At 35.5% G+C, this 1,447-nt stretch overlaps 1 protein-coding gene across 1 annotated transcript; it reads right to left on the reverse strand.

Moving 5' to 3' along the window:
* Window positions 1-402: 402 nt before the first annotated feature.
* On the reverse strand, window positions 403-1,167 carry LOC147390246 (putative histone H2A.3). The gene is made up of 2 exons (XM_086460062.1): window positions 883-1,167; window positions 403-798 (listed from the first exon to the last, which is right to left on the reverse strand). The coding sequence occupies exons 1-2, from the start codon at window positions 1,069-1,071 to the stop codon at window positions 577-579; spliced, it is 411 nt and encodes a 136-aa protein (XP_086316188.1). The 5' UTR covers window positions 1,072-1,167; the 3' UTR covers window positions 403-576.
* Between the last annotated feature and the right edge of the window lie 280 nt (window positions 1,168-1,447).

Consider the following 1,447-nt stretch of genomic DNA (forward strand, 5'->3'; position numbering starts at 1 on the left):
CACTAATTCAAAATTCCTAAATTTTGATTCTAAAAACTGAAATCTCAAATAAAACAAACAAAAATAAAATTTCTAAAATCTGAACTTTAAACATAAACAACATACATTCAAAATTTAAAAGTGTTGCGAAACATAATTAATAATAAAGTCCCACTACATTTTCTTAAAGAAGGCCATATCCAATCTTTCCCAATTTAAGTCCATATAGGTAAAATATAAACTCCATTCAATAAAATTTTGCATTTAATTTGTTTAGCATGCCTAAATCACACAGAATTTCAAAAACTTACCTCAACTCTCCATGAACGGTTTAATATAAAATGGGAATTAAATTAGTTGAACGAATGCACCATAACCTAATATTTTCAAATTCGAATTATGAAGAAACATTAAAACCCGATATCCAAATCAATATGAAATACCAAATTTTCCCCAATTCACAGAAATTTTCGTTCCCATCAATTTAACACCAATCTACAACGAACAAAGATACAAAAACAAAGGAACAAGAGAAACCCTAAAACTAACCACCAAAAAGAATAAAAACTACAACTTTCTATCTTTTAGGAAAGATATTTAACTCTCATCATCAGCAGGAACGGCCTTTGAAGATCCAGTACCGGTCTTCTTAGGCAACAACAGATTATGAATGTTAGGCATCACTCCTCCATTAGCGATCGTAACTGAACCAAGTAATTTGCTCAACTCCTCATCGTTCCTAACCGCCAATTGAATGTGTCTAGGAACAATTCTCGTCTTCTTGTTATCTCTCGCTGCATTTCCAGCCAATTCCAACACCTGTAATTAAAAACCCCCAAATCAAGAATTAGAACAAAAATCGTCAAAATTTGGGGAAAAAAGGAAAAAAACTTGAAACCCTACCTCTGCAGCCAAATATTCGAGAACGGCGGCTAGGTAAACAGGAGCACCAGCACCGACTCGCTCTGCGTACTTGCCGGCTTTGAGAAACCTAGCGATTCTACCGACTGGAAATTGCAGACCAGCTTTGCTGCTACGCGATGTAGCCTTCTTCGCTGCACCAGATCCAATAGATTTTCCCCTTCCAGCCATTTCGAATCTCTGTGTGGAAAATTGCAGAATTTCGAATTAGGGCTTGATTTGGGAAAGATGACAAAGAGAGATGCGAAGGTTTGTTTCTTCTGAAAGTAGTAATTCTCGTGTCATATTTATAGCTGTTGTTTGGACTTTGGAGAAATTTTGGCCAATAGGAAGTAATGACGCGGATCGAAATCTGTGACCGTTAGTTTAATTTTCTTTTAGACGGTCCGATGAAGGTCATAATAATGATCCGAAGATCTTCTTTTGTGGATTTTATTCTAAAATGGCGAAACTACCCTCAATTCCTTTATTAAGAGGAGTAAAAAATCCCCACTATGGTTTCTGATTCAATCTCGTTTTAAAACTTGATGAGCGATTGTATTTCGAG

This window comes from Akebia trifoliata, chromosome 11 (genome assembly GCF_017979445.1).
Source record: "Akebia trifoliata isolate Shusen 1 chromosome 11, ASM1797944v1, whole genome shotgun sequence".
NCBI classification, from domain to species: Eukaryota; Viridiplantae; Streptophyta; class Magnoliopsida; order Ranunculales; family Lardizabalaceae; genus Akebia; species Akebia trifoliata.

What these genes read in the sequence shown, in the direction of transcription:
- LOC147390246 (XM_086460062.1), bottom strand. Translation starts at nt 1,071, where the DNA reads ATGGCTGGAAGGGGAAAATCTATTGGATCTGGTGCAGCGAAGAAGGCT. An exon ending in TCGAATATTTGGCTGCAGAG is followed by an intron (nt 799 to 882) that starts GTAGGGTTTCAA and finishes TTTTAATTACAG; the next exon opens with GTGTTGGAATTGGCTGGAAA.